General features: G+C 41.3%; 1 protein-coding gene across 1 annotated transcript; it reads right to left on the reverse strand.

Moving 5' to 3' along the window:
- Positions 1-2,058: 2,058 nt before the first annotated feature.
- Positions 2,059-13,708, reverse strand: LOC124066466. The gene is made up of 15 exons (XM_046402853.1): positions 13,594-13,708; positions 11,729-11,829; positions 11,316-11,442; positions 11,153-11,202; positions 9,932-10,037; positions 9,149-9,307; positions 8,928-9,045; positions 8,788-8,849; positions 8,487-8,612; positions 8,279-8,373; positions 8,022-8,177; positions 7,705-7,901; positions 7,047-7,176; positions 3,425-3,618; positions 2,059-2,629 (listed from the first exon to the last, which is right to left on the reverse strand). Exons 1-15 carry the CDS (start codon positions 13,664-13,666, stop codon positions 2,386-2,388), a joined length of 1,938 nt encoding a protein of 645 aa, XP_046258809.1. The 5' UTR covers positions 13,667-13,708; the 3' UTR covers positions 2,059-2,385.
- Between the last annotated feature and the right edge of the window lie 13,950 nt (positions 13,709-27,658).

Here is a 27,658-nt window from a genome sequence, read left to right on the forward strand (position 1 = left end):
CAGACAGTCACGAATGCACAAAGGGATTATTATAAACACAGGAAGACACTGCAGCATTAAGTAATAATTATTTATACTTTCGACTGTAATATAAGGCTAAATACCTTGCTTGTTTGTTTAATATTTCGTGGACAGGAATTCCATTGGTTTGCTTCAGACCTGCATGCATTTTATTGGCTTGTGTGGGATTTGGGCAGGAAACCAGAGCTAATGCCCCCTCTCCCACTTCAAACGGATGCCAGGCACCCTTAAATGTCATGGGGTGGTTAGAGAGTTGAAGGAGGTAGGAGGGAGGGAGGGGGATGGAGGATTGAGGAGCTGGGGCTCGCTGGCGAAAGAGAGAAATCCAGCCACACCAGTGCTGGCCTCAGAGCTTATCAGTGTCTGCTGGATGTAGCTTTTCTGAGGCTGCTAAGGCAAACCAGATGCAGTGTAGGTTGTTCTGTGCCACTATGTGTCAGGTACAGCCCGGGTCAACCTGAGGCGCCTTGGTAGTATTGGGGGGAGGCCACTGTACGGTTAAAACTCACTGCAGATGGTCCTGACTAGCCTACAGTTGATTATTGGGTCCTGCAGTTCATCCTCTTGACAGCATCTTTTGAAAAGTTTTGAAAGTTTCATGGTGTCACTTCAATTACACACCCAGATGGATTTTTCTGCGTCTTAGATTGACAACTTGCAAGTGGTTTATAGTTGAGAGTATCAAAGACTATGTGTGTGTGTGTGTGTGTGTGTATGTGTTCTGGGGTGTTTTGGTCACTGGGAATCCCACGATGTCTTTATACTCTTGCCAGCGGCAGTGTTTATAGGATTTTGTCTCATTTTCTCCAGTGTTAATTTATTTCCATAAAGGCAGCCATGACACATTCTCTCCTCTGCCTTCAGTCTCTGTGTGGCTCTACTTTACTGAGCTCTGTACTTCTCACCCTCCCTCTCTGTGCTGAATGGAAGAATAGACCGGTTTGACCTCAGTCTCTGCTAGCATTGTTATTGTGACAATGAGCATCACCATCACTGTCAATTTCTATACATTTCATCCTCTCTGTGTCTCCTCTTCTCCCTGAAGTCTATTTGTCTACACCCTGCTATTGCATTGTTTTGTGGTTTTGGATAAGTTCTCGCTATACTGTCACGTTTCCTGAGGTATGTCATTATGGCTCATCTGTGTCAGTGGGTAAATGAACGTATTGCTGCATGGCTGACTTCGGTTTCCCATGTCTGCAACTAACTATCTCAAAGCTCTCCAGTATTATACTCCTCCCTTCTTCTGTCTGGCAACCAGAAAATACCATCTCTCTCATCATCGGGATTATATCAAGCTCCTTTTCCTTTGATTGCAACACCATTAATGCACAAATGTATTGGTGACTGAACTGTGACCTTTCTCATCAACTGACAAGCAAATCTGGTCTCATCACTTCTCCTCTCAGGCTCTTTGGACCCCAGAGGTCTGGGTCAGGGTTTGGTAGTGTTTGTGCTGTCTTTCTGTCAGAATTGCATGATTCACTGCCACTTAACAAGGGAGAACAAGGCTGAGGGACGAGGCATTTCCGGGCCCAAGGGTTTATTCCTACAGCACAGTGGATTACATTACATATTACATATTACAACATATAAAGGGAAGATGTGACTCATCTTTTACAAAGTCACCCGCAACCCTGTTCTAGGTCATCTTAGCATCTAATCTGTAAGGAGAAAGCTTGTAGATAGGGTGCAAAGCCTACAGATGTGTTCTTACACTATGTCACATATTTTATTTTTGGCCTCAGTTCTATCTGTGCTTTAAAAAGGTGAAGCATGACGAGTCCTAATCAGGCTTATATTGTTGTACCCTGAGGAATTATTTTGCTGGATGCTAAAAAAGAAATCCTTATCACATATGCAGTGGAGCCAAGCACTATCTGCCTCTGTCTTCTCTTTTTACTGTTCACTTTCAGTCATGCCACAAATATGTGAAACAGAAAGAGATTCAAATAGAAAAAAAAATAAAATAAATGATTGTAGTCATTGTGTTTGTATTCTTTGTTTATTTCTAGAAATATGTTTTTCACAGGCATTTTTCTGTCCATACATTGAAACAATATGGATTATATATTACTGTCTACAAAGAACAAAGTTAAAGTCATATGGTGACGCTTTAAAATAGAAAAATGTCAAATAAAAACACAAAAACCCAAAGCCACATTACTATTTGACATGCCTTAAAAAAAACGCATTTGGTTCCAGGAATCTATGAAAAACATTTTTATCAATGCAGAAAACATGTTCACATCAGGAAGCAAATAACTAACAGAAGATGGCATGCCATTTCACATTACAAGTTATTCTACAGATAGACATACTCATCACCACAGTTTCTATCTTGTCTGTAATTATCTCGTATCATCAGATAGCCATCACTTTCCTCCGTGGAGGAGTTTCCATGGTGACTGCATCTCTATCTGGGGAAACTGTTGGGGTGGGATCAGGGTTCACCAGGTCCTGCAGGAGCAGAGGGTGCTGCTGGGAGGTGAGGCTGGGTGGGGGCTGGCGAAGGACAACAATTTGAGCACTGGGTCCCTGCAACAGGATCTCATTCAACTCTTCCAGTGTAGCATTGACCACCGGTACACCATTCACCTCCACCAGTCTACAAAGCCAATAACAAACAGAAACATGTACATTAATAAAGCATGTCAAAGACACAGCGTCGTCAATAGAGTTGTGGATCATCTCATTTTGTTAAAAAAAGAAACCTTGTAACTAAAGATTCTCTCTCAGCTCCTTCAAAGTTGTTTTTTCAACTGTAATGTTTACTTTCATAAATTCACAAATCACAGAGCATGAAATATTAAAAACATCATCTTTACACAGAGCTTATTAAAAAAATTATTTATAGCCACCTGGATAAAAGTGAGAAGCCTTTTGTGTTTTTTTCTTTAGCTGTGTAAAGAAGATGCTGTGATTAGTGAACACACACAGTGAAGCTCAAAGCTCAGTTTCTGTGGTTCTGTCTCTGCATTATCATGCAGGATCTTTCTTTGGTAGGATTGTCTCAAACAGGGATGTCAACTGCAATGTGTGTGTGTGAGTATGTGTGTGTTTGTGTATGAATACCCATGAGTTTGAGAGTGCTGCGTATCTAAGTATGTACTTGCTGTAATGCAGTAATTGCTTAATTATATGAAACTCTTTTATCTGCTGTTCTCTCTCTTCTGCATCCAAGCATTACATTACAGTGTTTGCTTATTTTGGGGCTAATATCTGAGGGATTTACATAGCTACAAGGCATAGAAACATAAGAGCGATGAAAGAAATGTGTGGGATGAATACTCAAGAGTACTCTCACTAACTAGGTGGCCTCTCGTGAACACTAACCAAGTATTTGCCGTTAAGCCTGGATAAATTGCTTGATTTGAATTTTTTTATATATGTTTGTGTTTACCTGTCACCCACGCAGAGGTGAGAACTGTCCACCTTTACCACCACCAGCCCACTGCCTTCTCTGTAGCAACATGTGAAGCCATAATGGCCATCAGGGTCATGGTTCTCCTGTACAACCAGCAGCATGGCTGGAGACTGCAGGGATACCAGCTGGCCCAGGCTACTGATTGCCAAAGTCTTTTTCTGGACTTTCTCCTGAATGCAGAAACAGAAAGAATGCAAACACATGTTTACAAATGCAAAGGCACAGACTGCTCAAAAGCAAACATTCTGGATTTAAATCAGACTGCAAGGCATATCCCATTTGTGGTGGACTGAGATAAATGTAAATTTCATGCAAAATATACTGTGTGTGACCCAAGCAGCAGTAAAAATCAAGGCCCATTTCATGCTTTAATCAGACTTCAATATCATCTAGTAGTATGTTTGCAGTAAGTAAAGCAAAGGTGAAGGAATACATACTGCTATGTAATTGTACAGTCAGGAGATTGTTATCTTTGAAGCAGGTAGCTTGGCTCTGCCTGATGGTGTCCAAAAGCTTATGTTTTAGCTTGGTTGTTTATTAAGCACAAAAAATATATAAAAACCACAAGTTTTAAGGGGGGTTATATTCAGGGTTATTTCTTGTTGCACTGACTTAGTGGAGTCCTGTCATCAGGTCCGCAACCGCTCTGTAACAACAAAAAGCCCTCCAGGGGCCCCACCTTCTTTTCCTTTGGACAGAGCCAGCCAGGCTTTCTGTTTCTCCCTGTTCCTGGCCTTTATGCTAGGCTAAGCTAACCATCTTCTGGCTGTATTTAAGGGACAGATGTTAGAATGGTATCCAGCTTCTTATTTAACTCTGGGCAACAAGAATTGTATTTTCTAAACTGACAAACCATTTCTTTAATGGCAGATATTTAAAGGGGATCATAAGTAACTAAGTATAGCCTTTTCAAAAGAATCTTTCACAGAAGTCAAACAATCTTTAAAATTTTCTGTGTGTGTGCCTGTGCCTCTGAAACAGGAAATTAACTATCTTTATTTCTTGAAATAAAACCTTAAAGATTACAGATACCACTACTTGAAACTCCACAAGAACGAAGCTGCGTCAAAGCCAGAAGACCACCGAGATGTAATGATTAGCTTTGGAAAAAATCACACCACAAGTAGCTTGCAGGGATCAGAAAAAACTTGTGAGTCTGACCACTGAATTCCAGTGTTCCCTTATCCAACTTCTTGACATACTCCCCCTTCCCCCCAATGGCATGTGAATGCCTTGCAGCAATAGATGCCGCCTTGCCTGGGTCAGGGGTCAAAGCTAAGGCTTCTCTCTCCTCAGACAAGTGAGCCAGACAGGATATATTCACGGAAACGCAGCTGAAGCCCCTTGAGAAAGACCCTCTAACCGCATCATTTTCCCTTTTAGTTTGCCTCAATGTTGGACACACGCCAAAAGCCCAAGGAATTTTCTCTTCATATTCTTCTTGTTTATCCACAAGAGCTGATCAAATCCTGTGACACACACACCTGTGCCAGACACAGGGCATATATCCCATATACACCACCAGTGGACTGTTAGGTGGTATTTAAAACACTCATATTCGAAAAAACCAAGGTCAGTTAGGTGCAAAATAATGACTCGTTTAAACTGGATGTAAGTTGCAAATTGCATAAACACACTAATTTGCTTCCATCGTAGGAAGCTACAACATGATCTGTGACAGAAATTTGTTTCACTCAGTGTGAGAAATGATTTTCTGACAGGCCAGACAACTTCGATGCTAAGTGGAAGGGATCACATTTCTTTTATAATGATGGGTGTTAGTAGTTGCTGCATTCAGTGCTGTCATCCTGAATGTGGACGTGTTGGCTGCTCCAACAGAAGAGATCTTTAACACTGTCAAAATGGAGGACAGAGTAATGGGAGACAGTCTGACCACATCGATCAACTACAACTCGTATCACATAACTGTTTCTATATGAAAACTGGAAGCATCCTATCCAGTCAAGGGTATGCCATGGAAAAGAGAAGGCAGAGTCGTCTCACAAGTCAATTCATCCTCAAACATGTGACAAAAAAGTGGGTGAATCAGTAATTCTTCCAATTTCCCCTCTTTAAGCGTGTGTGTGAAGTTTTTGAGTTGCTTATTTAAAATAATTTCCGCTAGTTGTTGTCCTTCCCCTCCTCTCACCCTTCTCTCCCTCTGTTTCTCTTTCTCCTTCCCTTTTGACTGCTTTATTGATGCTCTCTAGTTACAAGTTACAATATATCCTGGAGATTAGACTGCAATGATGAAATATTTCCTTATTCTCTGTAATGCGGGGCAGCCTACAAGACCAAACACAGGGCAGTCTGCTCCTTATTAGAGCAGCAGCTCCATCAGTTTCCCAGGCTGCTCCTCAGCTCTGACCTGTGTGTTAACTCTGATTAGGTCATATGATAAACATTAGCGCTGCTGCTTTTCCCACAAACTCAGCACCTAAAAAAGCGTGGCCCTGGGGCGGCAACGTGACACGGGGCACCTTTCAAAGCTGAAGCCGCGTGTGTCCTTTCATGGCACCTCGTTAGGGCTTCTCCAACGGGATAAAAGAGCCACATTAAAAAAGAAGTGGGCTCCTCCGGGGATAGATGGAGATAGTTTTACACATGCTGGCCCATTTCTCCATTGCACTCTCCCATTGGCTTTTGTCACACACATTCCATTGTTGGTATGGTCACAGGCTCTCGGATGTCAGCGCTAAGCATCATTTTCTTGGAAAAAGTGCATGTTCATCCAAAAGACTTCACTCAACCTTCTATATCCACTCTCACACAACGGGACTAGCTGCACAGCCTAATGAAACAGAGTAGAGTGAATGGAGCATTGTGTTGTCACTCAGGAGAACAGTGAAGAGAGGATCAAACATGATGGACATAAAAGTGTCTAGTAATGACCTACCACATCAGGAAGCTGTTACGACCTTTTCTAGCGTGTCCTAATTCTACTGTCAGACAATTAAGTGTTCTACAGATTCATTTATCCTGTAGGTGATCCTCACAATGTGGCTTTCATTAGCGCGGAAAATGCCAGTTACCATTGGTGTATTGCACAAGCTGGTCTGACACGTTTAAAGGTCCAGTGTGTGGGATTTAGTGTCATTTAGCTGTGTGGTTGCAGATAACAACCAGCTGACACCCCCCCCCCTTTGCCTTACCCTCCGTTAGTATGGCTGTAAAACATGAAAAACACAAAAGGCCTCTCAAGAGGCAGTGGATGGTTTCTCCATTCTGGTAGAAGACCTGCTCCCTCTGTAGATATAAATCCTACCCACTGGAGGCAGAGGGAAAACAGTATTTGGCATTGCCAAAATCACCAAATTTGACTCTGTTCTTTCTTCAGCAGAAGATTGATTTCAGTTTCCCATACCATACATGCTTCTCTTGATAACTAATGTTGTTTTGGTGCAACAGTTTCTCATTGTTTATTTTTAGCAAACAAAACATTCTCTGACTCAGACCATACAGCTTTCCCACGTCTTGGTGTAACTGTGTTTCACATGCTGCTCATTAAACTCCACTCACTGACAAGACCTTGTTGGTTTCTGCAGTAGTACAAATAATCCAAGAGAAGTGTTAGTAATATTAATTAAATCAGTAGTACCTTAACATGGCTCTCTTGCAGAGCATTTTGGAGTTGAGCCATCTGTCGGTTGAGATGCACGATGGAAATCTCCTCTTTAAACACTTGGCAATTCAGCTTCATCTTTTCCAAGAGACGAACATCCAGCTGCCTGAATGCCACATTATGGAAAAGGTCACAGATGTTCACACATACATGCATGCCAGGTTTATGAAATATCTATTTTAGATATAATTGGCTTTGTGAATTTCACTGTAGTTAAATAAACATAGAAGACCTTTTGTTTATTTTCCTTGGGCTTGCAAGGCCTTTTGACTTCTATATATCTACTCTAAGTGGAATAGATATATCACTGCAAAGTAATACATGCTGGACATTGTGGGAATTTGTAGATGCTAGTTCTCCAATTTCTCTAATTTTATTTGGTGAAACAAAAACTACATTCCCTAAAAGTCTATAAAGATTTTTAGCCTCTATTAGCTTACATATTCACTTATTGATTAACTGTTTCTAAACCTTTTATGTCCGCTGTACCTTCATATATAGTATACTGGGTGGCTGAATTTGCTCGTGTTTACAGTATGTTCTAATCTAACTGCCTGTTATATCTTTGGAGGGTGACAGAAAAGTTTTATGCATTGTTGAACAAGCTACTGATTAACAGAGAAAGTCTGCCTACTTCTTGTTGTGAGCCGTGGAGTTGTTAGGGTTGTCTCTGAGGGCCTGCAGGCTCTGCCTTTTGTCATTCAGTCGGACTCTAACCAACTCCAGCCTCTGCTTCAGCTCAGCAGAGCCAAGCTTCTCGGTATTCACATCTCCATCCATGTTCTTTAACTCTGAACAAAATGCTACCAGTTCATGATGGAGCTCCTGGACCTTTTGGAGTCAAAGGATTAGTTTTCAGTGGTGATTATATTCTCACAGTTATGACTACTTTAGATGTAGAGCAGATGTTGGTGACATTTTTAATAGATGTAGTCGAAGAAAGTGATTGACCTGAAGGATGACATTTTGAAGGGAGTCCACCTGTTGCTTTAACTCCCTGATCCTCTCTTCTTTAGCTGTCTGGTTCCCATTTTTGTTGATGCTGCTGTTCTCATCAGAGTTGTTGGCCTCAGGATTATTTTGTGAAGCAATACCTGATGACTTCTCCTATGATGCAAAAGCATACAGAGAGGTATCTTCTTAAATATTATATTTGAGGTAAAGACTGGTACCTTACATATAAATATTAGCAAAATTATTGGTGATACTGTTTTGCACAAGTGTAGCTCTAGTTGTCTGTTCTCTGATGTCGATTTCAGAAGACTCCCAATCTGCTGATCTGGTGGCAGCTCCTCTGATGAACCTTCATATCAGTGCATACATTACAGTATGTGAATATGTCATCAGTTTTTTGCGTGGGATAATTATATATGATGATGATTTTATGATGTGTGCTGTGCATCATGTATTGTGCACCTTGTGTTTCTTTCAGTATGAAGAGGCTCTTATCTTCTGTCATTCCCAACATTTTGACACAGGAATCCTTGATTTTTCCCACCGTTGTTTCCTTTGGGGTTCTGAGATGAACTATCCGCTCTGATGCTGCAACACATGGCACGGCGGCCAGACGAAATATAAAGGGACCACATCAGTGTTTGTGATAAAAGCTAAGCAACATCCATCCCATTCATACTGCACTAATTTTCAGGGGTGGATTTTCTTTATATTGTCTAAGGGACATTGCATATAGTGCGTGTAAACCAATTCAGTGACTCACCATTAATAGTAATCTCTATTAGTTGAGTATTCCTCTGAACCATGCAGTTTTGACTGTTGTTTCTATATTAGAAAAAAGCCAAGAGATTATCACAAAGCTTCTTTTTTGTTTGCTTTCATTGTATACACGAGAGGCTGTACCTGAGCTTGAGAGAACGTTGATTCATGCTCAGGCAGCTCACATGAGGAGAGGACTTAGACTTGCTCATTGACATTAAGGTTGCTGTGAATGTCTCAACATTATTAGGGCCTGAGGATTCTGTAGATAAAAAGAAACATCATGAAGCATCTTCTCAACTTACTTCAATAGCAGACAGTGAAGGAAAATGTTTATTTATCGTGCTGGAACGATAAAAGTGTACCAAGCAGAGAGTCGAGTCTCTGGGTGAAAGCGGTGGGAGGGTGCAGCTCATTATAAATGGCAGACAGTAGCTGCTCCCTATCTTGCAGTGTGGTGATATGTAGGACGTCCAGAGTGTTCGCATCCACTGAAGATATGTCTGCTCCACACAGTTTTGCTTCTGAAAGAGAAAAAATAATTCATAGGTTTACATGCTTAAAGAAATCTGAGAGATGTGCTGCTGCCAATAATAATCATTGACAACAAACATTTAAAGACAATTCTGGTATAAAAGCAAATGATGAGTTTTTGCACAACTGAAAACTATCTACTTTCTAAAAATAAAAATGTTCAAAACTGAATATTTGCAAATTTGCACAATTGACATCTTTACAAGGTGAAAGCAGAACAAATCAGAAAATTAGCATGTAACTAATGTGCGTTTTAAAGCCTTTCGACTGTGTTAGCTCTTAGCTAATTGATTTGATTACAAATTGATTTCAGTTTGTAAGGTTTGTACCTTTTTCAAGCAACTTAGTCATCTCCAATTTTGTCTTCAATGCCACTGAAATTAATAAGAGCAAACTTATTTCTGAACATTGGAGCCTGTTTGTGTTTAATGGTGTCAGGTTGAATTGAACACTACCCTCAACTTTTTTACCTCTTAACTTAAAATTGTTCTTTTTAAAACAAAAACTGTTTTGATTTGATCTGTGGTAAAGATAAATCAAATTGGCAATAGTTGCCTTTGTTACAAAACCGCAAGGCTGGGAGAGGAGACAGACAGAGAAATAATGGGTTTTACCTCTGATGAAGGGGAGACATTTTTGCAGTCCAATTTTTGTGAACCACTGGCAGACTTCATCTGTGTTTAGCTTCCCAAGAGACTTGGCCACCTGCCTGTCAATGCCCTGGAGGGAAGGAGAGGTTACATACCTTCCGCTAAATTCTGCCTTCACTAGTCAAAAACCCATTGTAAATGTCCTATATCATTATTCACTGTGTCATAATGCTTGATGCACAAGCAGCATACTGTTTAAACCACTGTTTGGACATGTGATACAGTGGCATATATTTCTTAATTTTTAAGATCCGTAAAGTAAGCAAAGACTGGGAATTGGAAAGACATGACACACGAAGATGATTCAGACTCGATCATGCTGCGTGTGAAAAATAGTAGGAGGCAAAACAAAAGCATCAAGACAAAACCTGGTTAAACTCAAAAGCGTTCCCTCATTGTCTGTATCACTGATTCATTCAAAGTCAAAGTATGACTGTGTTGGATATCCATGTTTTGATATATTACAGCTAGCCATTTGTGTGTTTAAGTGTAAACAAATGTTTGAAATTCAAAAGAAATTCAACTGAGAACCATAAACACCGGTTTCTATGTAATCGTTGCCTTAGTCACAGATTGTCTGTTTATGGTGTTCCTGGGAAGAAGACTGCCAGATGAGGCTTTATAAGGTAACTGCGGAGTGATTAGATAAAATGAGGTAAGAGGTTTGCCTTGTATTAAGGTTTTCACTATTATGTTATGAGACAGAAAGACTTTTAGAAAAAACCCCTATTAGATCATAATGTACGAAAACTGCATGCATAATCCATGTTTTCGGCCATTTTATTTAATTTGTGGTCCCAGTGTGAGGCTCCAACATGAGGCATGGCTGTTTAAGATATATGTTGCATAAATTACTCACATGTAATGGACAGGGTACCAGAGGAAACTATAACTGTTGATAATGCTCTGAGAATATAAGTGCAGGAGGTGAGCAATTTGCTTTTAAAAAAAAAAAAATCTTTCCATTTTGTGTTTCAGCTAACACATGGATCGCTAAGGATACGAGCAATCTTGCTTGGCAAATCCTGGACACAAAGAGTAAAATCCTGAGACTATTTGCAGAGTCATTGCTTTGACAGATCAAGGGAGCTGGGAAATATAAACAGAGCATGTTCTGTAATTGCAGCAGCTCTGGGCTGTGTGCTGATGCCACCCTGAAGGCCCTGCTTTGATGGTTTACAGTACCTTCTCAGGGAAGTTTCCATTCTGATCCTTACACTGAGGCATATATGATGCTGCATGAAAGGCATGAAAAAACAGAGATTTGCAAGGTAATTTTTGAATTATATATGAGTCGAAGCAATAGTATTACGTAGAACAATCCCTAGTGTGATAATGCTGGACTCACCAACGGTTGTGCGACGTTGCTGCGGCGAGCCCTCCTCTTCCTGGTGCTCTGAGGTCTGGGTTAATGCATGAAAAGTGCTGCTCCTAGTGATTGTGTCCCCAGCACTGCTGGAGCGTGTTATTGTCCGCTGTCACATAGCACAGGTTTCAATTAACATTAAACTGAAAATCCAGCCCAGTCTAATCAATTTACAGTCGGTAAGTATTTTCAGCTTCATGAGTCGTAATACACAGTCACAGTCTAAATCAGATAAAGCACATTTCTTCCAGGAATGTGTTGTGACTCTCTGTAGATACCTTTAAATACATTATGTGTGGGCCTTGTTGGTTGTGGATAGAGCATGTGATTTACAAAATGAAGAGATCGTGAGAAAAGCTTTTGGGGAAAAAATGTTGCGTGCATGGTTTTCATACCCGTTGGTGGATATATGTGTCCATATTGGTGGTGTGAGGAAGCAGACAAAGATCAGCTTTCAGCATATCAGAGCAGCTCACATCTATGTTGCTCAGGTCATCTGCACAGTAATAGAAACAGTAAGTCAAGAAGAAGAATTTTTTCCCAGGTACAAACTATTTAAGGAGGTTCTTGTTTTCACCCTTTTGAGCCACTTCTTTCTTGTAGATTTAGTTCCTCTTTCAGATCTCCAGGTCTATTTACAGTACACATAGCTGGCAACCCGTTAGACACATTCATGTCCATCTGGTTGATGGCATACTTCTCTGACTACCCAAGTTCTTTCCCACAGAAAGCTCATATTCTTACATTTTCCAAATGTCACTTGGTCAGCAAGCTTTTTTTTTTTAACTATAATAACAAGCAAGACGAATGAGGTTTAAAATATGGCATCCAAGTTAGGGCCTGGCTTTCTCAGGAAACACAACACTGTGACGTGATAGTGATGGATGGAATTTTTGTTTTGACTGCTTTTAGTTTTAGACCTTCACATACAAAAAACTTCACAACAAAAAAATTTTTATTTCAAATAGTTGACCCAACACAAGAATTTAGACTAATTTCTTAAACACGTGTTTTTCATTTCAGGGGACTTTTTCTGAAAGGCTGGTTTGACATGGACAGGAGTTTAGATGGAGTCAGAATCAGATAAGACAGTGTAATTGGTTTATGTGTGTCAGCGGTGGAATCTTGTCTGGGCCCTGCAGAGACAGTGGAGCACAAAGAGGGGGGCAGTGAGCTGGCACTCTCTTCATCACCTGGCTGGCCTGTGAATCACTCTGTAGTCGATCATAAAGTCTGACTTACAGCTAAGCAAATTCTAAACACAACCGTCTTGAATGAATTGACCAGTGATAGAAGCAATGAGGCTAAATATGAAGACATATAGGGGCTCACACCTCGAGCTGACCTCAGACTGTGAAATCACTTCCAGTCTCACTCTGTGACATCTTTTCACCGTGCATGGCAGAAGAGACACGAGATGGAGAGCTGTCTGGGAATGCTAATGGAGGTTAGCAGTACACCCACCCTACCGCAGTCATGTTCAGACTTTATACAGCCCGTGTCTTCCAGAAAAAACCCAATCAAAACAAAGAAGGACAGGAAATTTTGGGCAGGCTTAGGGACACAGCTTGATGTTGCCTTAAAGGGTGAAATCACCAGTAATGGAGAGATGGACATCATTCCCAGTCTGAGTTGGCACAGTCAGGACGAGCCGAAGCTTGAGTGAGTTCTCTCACCCTTGACTGGGTAGCACAGACAAACAAATTTCATACTTGCATGCACACACAGACATGTGCTGAGCAATGTAGGTTTGGTGCGTGACAAAGTTTGCCAAGCATTCACACACAGAAACACAGGGTATTACGACAAAGCAAAGCTTCAGAGTCAAAACTTTTCAGCACATTTTTGTAATGGATAGGCAGACGAGATGCCTATCGTTTCCAGTATTATTGTCCTCCACTGGTTTGAAAAGAAATTAAGCTCTTTGAGAGACGAATGAGGGAGGAGAGCATGCTGAGTCACAGGAACCCAAAACCTGGGAACCGCCTGCCCAACCACGCACTGGGAATACACACACAATGGCTAAAAGGGGATTCCAACAAATGAGAACTTCTGCAATTCCCAAAGGAGGCGTTTGAGGTACTGTAGCCATGTCACATAATGACTGCAATTTCACCTGAATGGGGAACTGAGATCAAAACGAAGCGGTAACTCATGAGCTCAGCAGCTGGATGGGACTAACAATCATTTGGTGCCTCTCACCTGCAGTTTGCCTAAGTGGAAACAAAAAAATTCAAATAAGAATACTTTGAAAACTTACCCAAGTTGTGCTCAGTAAATGACAAGAGTTTAATTCCAGTGTTGAAGCCCCCTGTGACAGAGATAGAAACCATGATGACAATTTCCTTTGAAATTAAAAAAAATTGAAGAAACACATTTTAGTAAGAACTTTTTCAGCTTTGTCGTTGTGTATGTTCAGGCAAGAGATTTTTAACTGCAGATATTTTGACTAATAGGAAATAGGAAAAACAAAAGTGTTACAAATAATTTTAAATGTCCTGTTATATTCAAGTCAGCTAGCATGTACAATACCAGAACCCTGAAAGTGAAGAAGCTAAATGGAATTCAGTCATCATTAATGCATCATTTATACTTTTCCTGTCCTTTTTAGCCTTCTTAAAAAAAAAAAAATCATACTTTGCAACAGCTCAGAATGTTGATTCTGATAGCTTAGTGTCTAGCAAAAAGACCAGACATACACTTTTCATCCAGCTACCAGACAGAAACAACTATATTTTCTACATTATCAGAGTACTTCTTCAATGAAACAGCGCTGTTAGACTCACTTTTCTGAGGGTACTCAGGGAGAGGAGCCACCTGGTACGCGCTCTGTAAGAATCTGACCTTTGTTTTCTCTCTTTCGCCCTCTTTGGCTGGCACAGCCTCTCTTTCTTCTCCAAACTCATCACTTGGTCCTTGCTCAGGCCCAGGTGCACTATCGGCACTGAACTTATTCTCAGCTAGTGTGACTTCCTCTGTTGACTCCTCTGCCTCCACTGTCTCCATCTTTTCCTTATAACTCTCCTGGTCACCAGCAACAAAGCTTCCATCACCGCCAGATGTATGTGCCACGCTTTCCTCTGAATTAATGTCAAAGAACTGATCATTGTCAGCAATGTCAGAAGGGGTTGGTGGGATCAAATTAATGACAGGACGTGTCAGGAGGCTTTCAGAAGGTACTATGCTATTAGTGCCACTTTCAAACAGCAACGTGTCCACTTCCTCTTCCTCATCATCTTCTCCACTGGTACTAGTGGTGACGAATTTGGCTGGCGGCTGTAACGGGAGTGAAGACAGAGGCTTCAGTCGTTTCTTTTTCCGAAAGCGAGTCCTCGAGCAGGCAGACACAGAACTGGCTGAACGGGTCATGCTCTTCCCCTGGGTCAGGGGGTCCTCTTCCAACAGGCTGAAGCTGGTATTAACTATCCCCAGATCTTCTACTGTAATCTGGATAGTCTCCTTCTTACCTGATCCCTGTTGATCCAAGTGTGGATGCTGAGAGCCCCCGTTAATCTTCACTTCCTGCTCTTGCAGATGCATCTTCTCCTCACCTTGCAAAGACGAGCAGCAGAACAGCCTGCTTAAAAAACGCTGAATGCTTTTTCTCCGCGGACGCCTAGAAGGCCTCTGTTTCTCTGCCTTAGCACTTGCCATAGCCGTGGCTGTCTGACAGGCTATACTACTAAAGACATCATTCTTTGATCAGATTAATTTGATCAGATAAACCTCTGCGGACAGAAGAGAGCATAAACAACCGTCCACATCTCTGAGATATAACACTGCCCCGTAATATAAGCCACAGCATCTGCATACAACACAAACACTCATCTGCAATGTGTGCTGCTAGGGAGTGGGTAAAAAATGGACCAATTCATGCTCTCCAGGTCAGGTGAACACTTGAAATGAATGTAGGTCTTTGATATGTTAAGCAGCATCATTGTGGACACAGCTCTGGTTTCAAAGGGTTCTAATAAGACTGGAATACCCTGGCAAAATAAAATCTTTACCTAAACTGTAGGAAATTAAAATAAGAAAGTAATCTTGTAAAAATAAAATCAGTCATGCATTTGTGTGATTATACAGTGTGTGTGTGTGTATTAGTGCACGTGTCCATGCACGATTGAGCATGTGATTATATTATTATATGTCAGTGTTCAGTTTCTCTGTGGCTCCTCTGTCGGGGACTTACAGCATGTATGGAAACAGGTGAGAATATGGGCTGGCGGATGCTTGGCCCATAGAGCCCCTATGGCATCAGATGACATTTCCTTCATTCCACAGGCCCAGTCCTGTTCCCGGCTACATGATAAGTCATCCAGCTTCAGCTTAAAACCATTTTGCCACACCACCCACATTATGGGCTTGTATGAAAAGATGATATCCGTGTTTCTTTCTCACGCCCAGAAAGTGACAGTCTAGTGAAGGGAATAATTACCCCCCCACCCACCAACATCCACCTCTCACGTATCAGTGTCTCTTTGGAGTCAAAAGAAGCTGCTACTTTTTTTTTTTTTTTTTTTTTTTTTACTTTACTTTGTTTCTTTAACATTTTGCCAGTTTCTTCCACTTCTGCCTCCATCAGGTTTTCCCCTGAGAAGCCATGATATTTACCTTCTCCAGTGTTTGCAATCCGTATTAACTTCCGAGGGTTTTAAAGTAATTCTACACATCTTTCTTCTCTTGTAAACCTAAGTGCCAATACTTTCTATTACCCACATTCATATGGAAAACTCAGCTCTATGTTTAAATTAAAATATACCACAAAGATTGCCTTAATTGGAGTTTTAACAACACTGACTATTTTTTTCCCATATAAAAGCTGACCTCAGGCACAGTAACTATTCTCAAATTAGGCTAAATAATCTGTCGGTTTACAATAGTGTAATTTGTGTGCCCTGGCAGCAGCTACAAGCAAAAGCAGTTAATTCTGTTTGTCTAGATACTTTTCAGCTTTTCAGGTAATAAAGCTCCCATAGACTTTGTTGCTAGGAACAGAATTAGAGCACCTCGAGGTGATTTTCAGTGGGAGGCCAGCTGACTATTGACAGACTTAGTGCAGGGCTGAAGACTCTTTGTAGTGGAGTGAAAAGTGCTCTTAAATCCATGTCACTCAGAGACCCACATGATGGTTTCCATGGGATGAAGGGGTGGTCTGAAACTGAGCAACACTGCCTCAGAGTTAGCATCAGATGAGTAAACATTTGGGTTCAGTTTTATGTCAAATGTGAGCATGACGCAGCAAAGCTAAGCAAAGGCAAAGGCCAAGATGCAAGATGAGAGCTGCACTGCACTTGAGAAGTGAGGAGGGCATGCATTAGAAAAAGGAAACTTGCCCTCTACTTAAAAACAGCTGCAAACCATTTTTGGAATTAAACAGTTGAGCAAAAAAAAAAAATAATAATAATGTATGTAAATTGTATGATTCTTCCGTGTTGAGAGCGAGTGCACATTGCTAGAACATCGTGTAGTACTGTTAAAGAGGGAATTAGAAGGTAAGGGTCTGTGTCACAATCCTGGTCAATACTGCGTGGCCAACATAGGGGGGCAGTAGAGAACAGATGTGCTATACTGACAGGACATAAAACAGAGCCCACCACTTCTTAGAAAGACCTCCTCTGGCATTCACAAGTCTGGATAAAGTTAAACCACACAAGTGCTTTTTATTCTCAGCCTAGTGGGGCCAGCTTTCATGATATCTTGATCTGGTCTTTGCAGAAATATCAAGTTTGGTCATAATCCTTTTTACATGTTGTTTGAGTGTACATAAGCAGTAGGGGAATGAAAAGATATATGTGGGATTAATGTTTCATCTCCTTTATATGGGACGTTTAAAATGAGCTGAAAATCTGTGACCTAACTGGCAGATTCCTAAAAAAAATTTAGTTCCTTATGATAAATGTTGAGAGACATCATAAGTGACAGAGCAGACAAAGATGAATGCCTCACAGCTGCCATGGCCTGGGGCCATTTGTGGGAGAGATGACTGAGACAGACATGGGAACCCACTGGTCTCCGCTCTCTGAGTGACGATGTAAATTTTAAACTATTTTAATTATTTGTCTTTAACTTAGCCTCTTGGGTTTATTTGACTTTCTTCGTGCATTCATGAAGTTACATCACCAGACTTCATTGCACTTGGAGAGTTAGTCTTCATGTCCAAACATAGGTCCATGAGTATCTGAGCATGCTCTGTGTGCGTTATAACTTGCCTCACTCCCAGCGAGTGGTAGATTCTGGACATCCCCCAGATGGCTGTGTAGCCAACATCAACACCAGCCCTCAGCTCTGTGAGGGCTCCTCTCTAAAACACCGTCACCTCTTGCTCAGTTTCAGCACGGTTAAACATGTTGAACATTTCCTGTGACAGTCATGTTTCCATAGTCATCAAGACTCTGCGTCCATAGTCAGTGGTGGTTTGTGTGGTGAACCCTGTTTGGCCATGCAGAGAACTCACACAGGCACTCACAAAAAGAAAGAAATAGAGGGTTTTTCTCCGCTCTAATTCACAGAAGGGGAGAGTGCGTCGACCCAGCTTGTAATTGCATTTACTAAACAAGACAGCAGCATGAGTCACTTTCCAGAGGCAAGGAATGTCACCTCTTCCCCTGAAACAAGGAGGAATGGGAGGGAGTCATTATTTCAGAGTAACATTCAGAACCCTCTATATAGCGTCAAGGATGTTGAGCAACCACAGAGGGCCAAACAACATGGTGGCATTCTTAGAGCTGCAAGGGGAGCAGCAAGCACAAAAATAAGCGTATTCAGCTGAGGATGTTGAGTTCCCAGTTCAACAGATAAATCAACACATCGTGATCTGAGCCTTTTCACCACTGAGTTTCGCTTAAACAGATGCTTCCATTTTGCTTACACAGATCTTCCTGTTTGTGCTCACCGCCACCGAACCTCTTGGAAGTTGGACCAAGTGTACCAAATATTTGCAGTTTCCCCTGTGGCTGATACCTAATAGCATGAGAAAAGGAGTTTGGCGGGGGGGAAAGGAGAGGGCAGTGACCTTGAGAACTTCTGGGTTGAACTCCCCCCCCCCTCCCCCACCAGTCCTGTGCTCCCTAATCAATTACTGTTGGCAGTCAGGAGACCACCAATGATTAGCAGCAGCAAGGCAGACGTGGTTTGGGGGTTGGAGTGTGGGATGTGGGAGGCTGGGAGGGTGGCGCGTGGGGGACAGGAGAGGAAAGAGATCCTGCAAATGGCTTTGATCAAAAAGCTGCCTTGAGAAAAGTGTAATGCAACAGGACCCCCCCGGTTTTAAATGACCCTTGAACAGTTTTATTTATCTACAAGAATGAAAGACGACATCCTTTTGTATTTTGTTTCTCAGACTGTTGCACGTGAGCTGGCAGCTGAAGATCCAAAATATTGTTTACACTTGCACATGCACAGTAGAAACCAGCATGAAACCAACATCACCAACCAACAGGCTCAAAGACAACAACACCACACATAAACACAAACCTTTTTTGTTGTTCGGGACTTTGAAGCACAAAGGAAATAATTTACAGGCTTTTTTTTTTTTAGTGAGAATCTGGTCTGTTCCCACGCCCAGTGTGGCAGGAAAGCTCAACAAAATCATTTATCTTAGATTGGCTGATTGGCTTGCTGGAATCTGAATTTGTTCTTTGACAGTGATTGAAGTTTAATTTGATGATAGGAACTGTCAAACCACACCCACCCACAAGTGCTCTCCTCTCACTTTTATTCTTTAGCTCTCTTTTTCTCTCCGTCTCTATACTTTAAGTTTATTGGTTTATCTTTAAATATTTATAGAGTGACAGTGAGGCTGACATAAAGAGGCCCCGCGTTCTTGCAGACGTCAAAAACGTTTGTGTCATTAATTCTCCCTTCTTGTTTTAAGTGAGAGGCAGTTTATGTGTGAGGGGGAGAGAGTGAGGGAGAAAAACACAGAGAAAAAGATTAAATACGGAAGGATTAAACAGCAAGAAAGACAGACGATTAGAGCCAGAGAAGCAAGAATACAACAGCCTTGACTCCATGCAGAACAGCAGATTGCATTAAGCTCACACAAACCTGCTTTATAAGATGTGGCTGCCTCTGGGGCCCTCCACGGCTAGTCTTTTCTCCAACTCTCCCTGCACACAATTAATGGCATTATGAGCACCACTGGAAAGCTTCAACTAAACAGTTGTGTCTACAATTTTCCCATGGGAACACCATTTTGTGTAGATGCCAAGCACTCTGAAGTGATACGGTTATCTCTTTTCACTGATGTTCTCCTTTGGGACTTGCACTGTTGAGATAGCTTTGAGGAAATAAAGCAAAATCAAATTAAATTTTATCTGTAATTTCAGAGCCAACACGGATTATCATGATACATCACTGAGTAATGCAGGCTGGACTCTGACTCGGGTAGTTTTGGAATCCAGTCTGTGGTATTGTTTGCTGCTCTGGGTTTGTCTTTGTCATGAGATGTTTTTCACAGCCGGACAAGTATGGTCACTGTGATGTCCGCAGCCAGAGCATCTGAGCCTCATCAGGCAGGCATTTCAAAGCTGCTGTCATGGGTATTTAGAAAGGGGGCAGACCAAGGACAAAGGCAGACTACTGGCAACTTGTCCATTTTGTAGCCCCTTTGAGGTTCCCTAATGATGCCTGTGCCCTCATAGAAATCACTGCAAATTAATTTTAACACTCAGTGAAAAGACAGATTAGTGCCGATAGGATGGCACAAAGGGTGTTAAATATGGTGAGCAGCATGTTGGACCACAGGCCAGGCCTGGGACACATTACCCACAGCTGCCAACCCTGACCTATTTTCACCAAACCAGCTTAAAGATTTTTTAGTAACCTCTATTGTGCAAAGGCCCTGCAGAGCACACCATTGAAGTTTTATCTGCATGACCCCCTTTGGATATGGTGCCCTTTGATGCCTTTCATAAAGGCAATGATTGGGTTTTAATTAAGTGTGGCAGGTGATTAGATGGTCCATATTGATCTGGAGGGCTAGGGGCAGATGTTGCAAGAGACAACCAGGGGGAAATAGCTCTATAAAGAATACAAACAAGGGCTCAGACTATTGTGGTGGAGACTCCAGTTACAAACAAGACTCTCACTCTTAAACCACAAGAGAAAAGTGATTTCAGATTCAATTATCTTCTTTGCAAGAGGAAATAGTGAGCAGATGGCAACAACAGTCACGGGCCTCACCATGATCAGCACACTTTATGGACATCTTTTCTTTGAGACAAATTTACCGTGGCCTCATGAGGTTTTCATTGAGCACCAGGAGGTGAAGCTTGCCAACAGGTCAGTGGCATTGCAGACATGACAGAGGTCCAAAACATCAGGATATTTTATGTAAACTCCTTCTGACACCGTAACCCTTCTATAAAAGATATTCTTTGTCTGCTTGTGCTTTGTCAGTTTAATGTTTTGGGGGAGAAAGTGATTTTTGGGTGTACAGGAAATATGCTGAATATAATTGAACCTTCTTTACTGCATATCATTTCACGTTAGGCAAGTACTGGCATAGCTGACCAACATTTATACATGTCAGTATGTAGGTCACTCAGGAGAAATGATCCTGTGTAATGCTATGAATCATGAAAACTGGATAACCAGTTGCAACATACAAGGGTTTGTGATTGTTTTAGATTTGGTCATGAGGTGACTAATTTGGAGTTTATACAGTTCATGAGAGAAATTTATGATAGATAACAACGTAGAGACAAGTCTGAGTTTGCCTGCTGGCTATCACTATGGGAGCAGAGTGAGAACCATGTTTAACTTTTGACCAAGTCTTTTTAACACAAATAAATTACCTCCATTTAAGGGTACATAAATCTGATCCTTTGGAAGGGCAGTGGCCCTTCTGAGACTGCACAGGCTAAATTTCTTGTTATATTCATGCCATGGCTGAATGAGAAGGGAATGTGTTTACTTTTTGGAAATAGCCATAAATAAAACAAATGGGACCAAGGAGAAATCCGAAAATGTTTATTGACAAAGAAGTAAGAAAGATTCAAAGAGTTCTAACAGATATGTTATCTTAAAGTGGGTTTATAAAACAGCAGTTATACTGTGCTGTGTTTATGCTTACTGTAAGAATATAATAGGATTGAAGCAGCTCCCTTTGTCTTGGCATTTCATTAACATGAGGTCTAAACTGAGTAATAAACAGTGGCTGACATATAAAACAGCAGCCCATGCGCGAATCTTCAGTCTAACGCTTGTGGATCATCTCCCATTATTGTCAACATTTGGCAATGTATCTGCACTGCCATATGTCCATAAATTGGTTTTAAGTGGTTTGCAGATGTCAGGGATGCCTAAGGAATAGGCTAAAGCATTTGCAAAGTTCAGCTGTGTGCCTGCACTTATTGGCTGTTGCCTTTCTAAAGTGGGCTTTGCATCTGTGCCCTTAATCTTGGCATGAATAACACATTAAACAGCAATAGCACTTAAAATGTGTGTGATTAACATTATGAGAGAAGAGTGATTACAGGTAAAGTTAAGAGCGTGCTATAGGCGGATACCACTCTTTTGTTCACGTGTAAAGAAAACTGGATCAGATTTGCAAAATAAATGTGTCAATCAGTCTGACTGGAGTGATGTGCACTTGTTACATTGTAAACATTCAATACAGCATGTCCAGTTTACTTTAAAATCACAAGATATTTATTTGATTTGTGGTCTGATTTATATATTGTAATGTCTGCATGTGTGCATTTCCATGCTTATCTGTATATGATTTCAGGGTGAGGGAGAAATGGTAAAAGACTGAAAAATCTGTACTTGATGTGACTGAATAGAAAAGGGACACACACTTACACACACTTCATTTTTCTATCTTTCTTTCATCACTCACTGAAATGCAGGATGGCACAAAGGCCATCTTTGAGAGCGTAATGTCACACATAAAATCCGTCAGCACCTAGAATGGCCTGAACAGAAGCCTGGAAACACAATGGGATCAAATGTACTGCATATTTATTAGTCACCTATGACAACCGTCAGTGTTCGTGCAGATTGCCAACATTTGAGGAACCGAGGCAGTGATCCTTTAATTTCACAGTGTGGAAAGAAACCTGAACCTTCCCAGCAGCTAAATTAGAAAAGGGGAACACAATAGTTGCTCATTTCCTGCATTGAATAGACATTTGAAATGACCTAAAGCTTAATCATCCTCTTACTATTATCAGAGTTTGCATGACATAGTGCCGTTCCTGTTAGGAATTTGCAAGCGTCCTGTTTGTAGAAATTACACTTGTGTCATTGTGCACAGGAAATGGCTGTCCATGTAATGGTCATTTACAAATTCCATTAACTTGTCACATCCAGGGTTGTTTTTATCTATCAGCAACCATATACATTCCACCATGAGACACAGTGTACACTGGGTGTCCCATTGCCTATAGCCTGTTGAAAATAGTGTGTGCTAAAGTGTTAGCATGGGGCTCTCACCCAGTTATCCACTGGGCATACATATATATTATTTAGGTCTATGCTGTAATCTAAAAGATCATCAATGATATGACCAGAAGACCATTTTTGTGATCCTTTAAATCAAGTGTTTCTGTTTGCTGTTACAGTTGTACAATCTCCCCCGTCCTCTGCGCTGCTGGGGTGTGAGAGGGGAGTATCTGTGTTCTTTTCCTCCTGTGCTGACGGTCCTCTCAGGAGGCCATTAATGGTGCATGTCTAGTCAGGCTAGACAGCAGCAGGCTGTTTTAGTACTCAGGTTGCTGAAGGTTGCTCTCTCACCTTGACCCCACTGAAACAGGAGAGCTTGAATACTATCTTCCCCCATGTCTTCAAATAGCAACATCAGGGTTTTTTTTCACACAAGGATATTATGGTATCTGTGTATTCAACAGACTTTATAATCACAATGTGTGTATCATTTTCCATTATTTGCGGTTCTTTCCTTTTTTAGCCATTGCCTCTGTTCTTTGTTTTGCTTGGTTGTTATTGAGAGCAATATGGGGTTAAGCAAAAGCTCAGTGAAGTCATCTTATACTCCACTGTTTGTTGTATTAGTGATATATTTTTGGGTCAGTAGAAGCTACTCAGAGCACATGCTCATTGCCACACAGAATGATGTTGATTTTTTACATTGCATCTTTCACAAAATAAATGTCTAAGTGGTTGGAAAGTCCACACGTGGTTGGAAGTACAAATACAAACTTAACCAAATGAAAGAAGTACCAGTCAGTTCAATTCTGTGAAAATATTTTAATATCCTCTTTCATACTCACATGTTTTATGATTAAAACTTAAATAACATCCAGTTTGAAATTCATGTGAACACATTTGTAAAAAGGTGTTGTGAAGGTGGTGAAGGGCTACTTGAGTTCACTGGCCTAGGCTGTGTGGGTACATCTCATACAGCTAAAACAGTCGTCCTGAGTGCCCAAAGACTAAATATAGTCACCTATGATAAGGAAAACTCCCTTTGCAGCCAAATGATTTGACTAATCTTGAACATTTCTTCAGCCTTGTGCTTAGGCAAGCCCAGAAAACACTTGTACCAAAGCCGATTCAACATTTCAGTTGTGGAAACAAATGGGTTAATAAATAAACATATTTGTTGTCCTGCTGTCTGTACCATGCACAACAAAATCATAAAATGTTCTTAATTGTTGTTTTCTACCATCAAGCTGTGCTTTAGCATTGTTAGTTGTACAGTGTCTAAATTACAACAAGGCTAGCTGCAAGGCCTTTATAGAGATAATTACACTGTGAAACAGAAATTTAGCACAGCAAAAGAAAACCTCATTACAGCTTCAGCAAATCGCAGTCCGTTTTATCTCCCTAATAGATGGCAGCTCAGACTGAGGGTCAGTTTGAGTGTCAAAAGGAGGGAACAGGTCCACGTTGTCAGTTTGATTAGGATTCATACCCTTTCACAAAACCCTGTCCCCAGCCTCCCCCTCACCTCATCCCGGGCCTGAGTGGAATGCAGGGGAATCTGATGGCAGACAGGAAGTCCTTATTGTACTAGTGCAGAGATCCCGGAGCCAGACAGCATACGGGAGCGATGTCATCCCTGGCCTGGCCAGGCATATCTTTGTGCTTGCTCACCGCGTAACAAAGACGTAAATAAACACTGTTACCCCCACTGGTCTTCAACTGTCATTTCAATTAGGCAGTGTAGTGATCGAAAGCCACGGCCTGTGTTTTTCCCAGCCATGCCGTTACCTCTGACCCCTGCGGCTCGTGCCTGAGGTGATTTTCTTTATTAGTCCATGGGGTCAGTATTTAGCCCCATAGCCATCAGTAGCTGGCTTAAATCTGCAGAGTCAACACTCTGCCTTCCTGGCTGTTAGCTGCATTAGCACACTGAAGGCCCACAGCCCTCCCACTCCCACTCCCCAAACATCCTCCCTAAGGCCAGATAACATCTCTGTCCTGTGCATTCATGAGCCGGCCAAAAAAGAAGTGTTCTGCAGCTCAGCTTCTGCACATGTGGATGCAGAGAGGCTTTCTAGGAAGTCTTTTCAGTTTAAATAAGTGACATTAGACAAAGGTTTTACCAACAGAAACAAGTTCAGAGCTGTAATAAACTCATTGGCTGCTTAAATTAGTTTGACTTTGTGTGGTTGCTGATTGATTTTCTTACCTTGATTTGTTTTCAGTCTTCTAAACAGTCTAAGCATAAAAGTTATAAATTGAGAAAGGGCAAAGGTATATAGCTATAATCTACCTCATAGGTTTTTGTTTAAATAAATATATGCAGGTCCCTGAACACAAACCATATAGCACTGGAGGTCTTGACTTTTTAAACCCTTAATTACAACTAGAATTGAAGCAAAGATGTTAACAGAGCTGTGACCAAATGATACATTTTCCAGGAAGCCAAGCCTTTGGGATTGAAACAGTAAATGTTTTGTTACTGGTCATAAATCATGACATTGTTTTAATTAGCATCCTCCAAATTCTCATTCATTGCGGTGTGCCTCTGAGATGTTTCCCTTTTTGGCTTTTACTCACATATTTCTCAAGCTATTCCACCCATCAATTTTGCCACTGAGGAAGATAGAGGCAAATGTTAATTACACAGGAGGGAAATCGGGTGAGGAATAAAATGGGTCATTGTGATAATCTTCTCAGAGGGATTTACAATCCCCATCAGATAAAGAAAAAAAACAGCCATTTGCTTATCTGGCCTTCAAGGCAGCTTGTCACATTTTTACCATCTAACAAAACAATGTGCGTAATTACTACTTCGGTTGCAGATACAATTCAAACTGCATAAAAGTGCAGTCTCACCAAAGTGTCTTCTGCTCACAGAAACTATAGCTATAAATACTGACAAAATACCATTCCTCCCACTCTCCTCTATCCCTGAGCTTCACCTGAATCTAATCTCAAAGGGTATCTCAGCTATACAAAACCCTGTTAGCCTGGGTAAGACGATGCCTTGTTGGTGGTGGTCTCTAAAGACCAGCGGGAACAATGGATCAAACACAAACCGAGACTCTTTGAACTATTGTTGTTACTCCCTTTCCCTCTATTGCTTATGCCCACCATGACCCTTTGCTCCTCCTCTGCTCCTCCTCTGCTCCTGATGTCTCGTTTGCTATCCAACTAAGTGAAAGTACCTCATTCTAGAGGGGGAGGAAATTTATGATTTGTCAATCTCATCTACCTGTTACCTAGATAACTGTGACTACTCAATGAATGCATGCGGCCTTCATACTCGCTTGCTGGTGTTTAATCTGATAAAAATCTACTCGGAATTCCCCTCCGTCCATCTGACTGCAGGGTCATAAAAGAAAAGCAGTTTGGAAACCATGGGTGTGTATGAAGATCATGTTCACTTCAGCGGAAACAGAAGGATTTGGGAATAACAGATGACATGAAACAGGATTACATGTAATCCAAATGATTATAAATTCCGATGTAAAGAAAAGCCTATACAGTTCTCATTGTTTGCATACATGCCTTTTGTAGTTCAATTGTCTTTTCTCTTTTCCTTTACGCACCCATTAAACATGAGCCATGAAACATTAGTCATCCACAAAGCACTTAGATGTTCAAGTGTACTCAGGGGAAAAGCTTGGCAAATGTGACTGTAATATTTAACAGTAACAGCCTCATAACTGCATGGTCGCAAAAAAAGCCATAAAAATTTCATTATGCATTTTCAGAAATAAGCCATGCACTGACAACTGTCAAAAAGGAAAGGCAGTTTGGAGAAGTGGGAGCTTATTTGTGTGTAGATATTGAAGAGCGCTGCCAGCTTTCATGAATAACACAGTAAAACAGTTGAACAGTGCTACAGAAATCTTCCAGGTTTCCAAATGGTTGAAAAATGGGACTTTCTTTCGCAAGAGGAATCCCAAGGAATCTGATCCTTGGATATCAATCTCTGTCTGCGTGATAAAGACACTGATGACAGAGGAGTTGATCACTAGCCCAGGGTGGGTCCATGCATATTTGTCTGCAGTTCTACAGTAAATGCTGCTGTCTCCACCCAAACTCAAACCACTCCACAGACTTGTCTCTCTTCCCGAGCTGTCGGCAGACATCAAGTCTAACATATTGTATGCACTGCGTTTACCTTCATTCCATCAACCATTTCCACAGGACAAGACCACAAGGAGCCTCGGCTAATGAGAAAACAACATGTATGTAATCAGCTTGAGAGAACTGGTGGAATTCTGCAGACCTCAGTAAAGCTATCGCTGGCTGAGGCTGCTTATGATACAGGCCTGACAATTTCTGCCAGCTGGCACAGACGCCCTGGCAAAACTGTGCCTCGTGGTTAATGAATCATAAAGGTTTGCTGGGAGCCACTTCACAGCTCGAGTTGATTTAGCAATGTAACACAAACCCATTAGTGCTGTGTTTCTGTGTAAGTAAGCATGGCATTCAGACTTCATGCAGCATACATGCTCCATGCTGCAAAACACAGACTTACAGCCCTCGTAAATCATCAAGTCTGGGCAACATGCACAAAATGACAGCTACTCATTTTCATCAAAAGAAATGATACAGCTTATCACATAATCACTGTAAAATTATTGGCACGCCCAAGGTAATTATTCTCAAATGCTTCATGTTAAACCATAAGAGCAATTTCCTAACCATTCTGTCCACAAAAACAATCTGACAAATTCAAAATGATGCCAGTGTGTAACTCATTAGAAGAAGAAATGCACTGCCTTCTTTAGAAAACTGGCTGCATTGTTTTGCCTCTTAATTTCATAGCACTTTGCACATATAAACAATTCTTCCATTCAAGGGTGGGTTGACAAAGAAGGTTCTCTCTTACCTTAAAACATAAAGGCCCATAAAGGTCATCACTATTCCAGGAGCGTACAGTTAAACTGAAGACACTTTTC

The sequence above is a fragment of the Scatophagus argus genome, chromosome 10, assembly GCF_020382885.2.
Source record: "Scatophagus argus isolate fScaArg1 chromosome 10, fScaArg1.pri, whole genome shotgun sequence".
NCBI classification, from domain to species: domain Eukaryota; kingdom Metazoa; phylum Chordata; class Actinopteri; family Scatophagidae; genus Scatophagus; species Scatophagus argus.

What these genes read in the sequence shown, in the direction of transcription:
- LOC124066466 (XM_046402853.1), bottom strand. Translation starts at nt 13,666, where the DNA reads ATGGTTTCTATCTCTGTCACAGGGGGCTTCAACACTGGAATTAAACTC. An exon ending in ATGTCTCCCCTTCATCAGAG is followed by an intron (nt 9,308 to 9,931) that starts GTAAAACCCATT and finishes TTTCTCTTTCAG; the next exon opens with AAGCAAAACTGTGTGGAGCA. An exon ending in TCCACGGCTCACAACAAGAA is followed by an intron (nt 7,177 to 7,704) that starts GTAGGCAGACTT and finishes TGTGGCATTCAG; the next exon opens with GCAGCTGGATGTTCGTCTCT.